The sequence below is a fragment of the Lathyrus oleraceus genome, chromosome 4 (assembly GCF_024323335.1).
Source record: "Lathyrus oleraceus cultivar Zhongwan6 chromosome 4, CAAS_Psat_ZW6_1.0, whole genome shotgun sequence".
In the NCBI taxonomy this organism is placed as follows: domain Eukaryota; kingdom Viridiplantae; phylum Streptophyta; class Magnoliopsida; order Fabales; family Fabaceae; genus Lathyrus; species Lathyrus oleraceus.
The window spans coordinates 6,874,706-6,876,601 of record NC_066582.1 but is presented as its reverse complement, the minus strand read 5'-3'; the positions used below and the strand labels follow the sequence as shown (position 1 = coordinate 6,876,601).

At 26.8% G+C, this 1,896-nt stretch overlaps 1 protein-coding gene across 1 annotated transcript; it reads left to right on the top strand.

The window, feature by feature from the left end:
• The first annotated feature begins 1,172 nt into the window (after positions 1-1,172).
• Positions 1,173-1,481, top strand: LOC127135713 (uncharacterized). Its single transcript, XM_051062355.1, has one exon. The coding sequence runs from the start codon at positions 1,173-1,175 to the stop codon at positions 1,479-1,481; it is 309 nt and encodes a 102-aa protein (XP_050918312.1).
• Positions 1,482-1,896: the final 415 nt, after the last annotated feature.

Below are 1,896 nucleotides of genomic sequence, written 5' to 3'. Positions count from 1 at the left end.
ATAGGGCGTAATGTTTGTTTTGAGCTATTCTTTGGAGTTATTTTTGTTGAGTACTTGCTTTAAATGATTATTTGATGTTATGAGATTTTTTTTAGTTCAGCTGTGAGTTTTGAAAAATATTCATGAAATTGCATATTATGTTATGAGTAGCATCTTAAGTTGTAAAATTTCTCTTTTATATTAAGAGTCGGAGTTAATGGTGTTATAGGGTGCATGCTCACATTGTAATTATAATAATTACATGCTTGTGTGAGATATATACAAATGAAAACTACTCGACGTATATAAAAATCAATTCATGAATGTGTAAGATGAATGATACTAATCTTCATATACATGAGATACAATATACAATAGGTCACGATAAGGGAATGAATGAAACTCTCAATAATCGTCCAAAATCTAATCGTATTCGTATTGAGACAAATTTAATAGAGAACTCTCAATAAATATACTATGGCGTGTTTTCACCTCTATATATTACTTTTTCCGTTTTCTTTTAATTGATATTTTTTAACTTTTTACATATATCAAAATAGTTAATAATTATTGTTAATTTTCATGACTTTTCTTGTGTTCATAATATCTCTAATTCAATATACTTTTCTTTCTCTTTATAATAAATAATTAAGATAATTTTGACAAAATTATAATAATTATTATTCACTATAATTATTACTACCTTAAATTATGTAAATGACAATTAAAAAATATATAATTTTTTTTATATAGATGACACTTAAAAGACACGGAAAGGTATGCATTATATTAATCCCATAACAAAATAAATTGTATATATGTTGCCTGATGCTGTACACTATCAGTTTGTTCCCTTGATTAATATTGTTATTAATTAGCTTAATTGATGTATAAAATAAATCTTGATCATTCTTCTAAGGAATATATACATGTATAAAATATATTATATAATTGGTGTACATTTACCCACAATTTTACATAGTAACTTAAGAAGAAAAAAACCAAAATAATAACAAACCCGGTAAAGCTAACCATTTCCAAAGCTTGAAAAGATAACGTGAAAATTTAATGTTATATTTAAATAATACAGTATAAATAAAAAAGAAAAACTGTGTTAGGCTTAACCATTTTAGAAGCTTGAAATGAAAACAGCTATGAAACTCCAAACCCTAATTTTTCTAATAGTCATTCTAATGGCTTCTGCGGCTGCATGGGAAAAATCTGCACCAGGTGGTTATCATTACAGACCCCTTACATACATCAACGAATACGTCGTGGAAATCGCCAATTTCGCGGTGGTTGAATACTGCAAAGAAAGTGGTAAGAAGGTGAAGTTAAATAAAGTGATAAAGGGTGAATCATCGAGGGTTGATGATGGGATTACCTACCGCCTCACCCTCTCTGTCGTCGGTGAGGATTCCGTTTCAAAGATCTATGAAAGTGTTGTGTTGGAGAGTCCATTGCTTCCTTTTCGAGTCCTCATTTCCTTTATAGGTCTATGAAAGATCTATGAAAGTGATAAATGTTAACTTTGCGGCCATCTTATTGCCACTCCTATGAAAGTGGAAAATCCAATAAAAGTTTATTAAAGTGTAACGATGTAATGTGATGAGATGCCCTCACTAATTGATAATTAAAAAGATTTTATACAATTGATGTATATATATATATTTTTTTTTATTATTGATTTTAGGCTTAAATTGATGTTTTTGTTTTTAATTTCTATTTTTTTTGGAAACGATTAAAATAATTTTGATTTTAGTTTTTAAAGTGTTAAAAACATTTTGATTTTAATTTTTAAAATAAAATTTGTAAAATATTTGAAGTAAAATAGCAGAAAAATTGCTGCAGAAAAATACAATACAATAAATTTGTAAATTTTCCTATGGTTTTTGATTTTAAAAATTAAAATTAAAA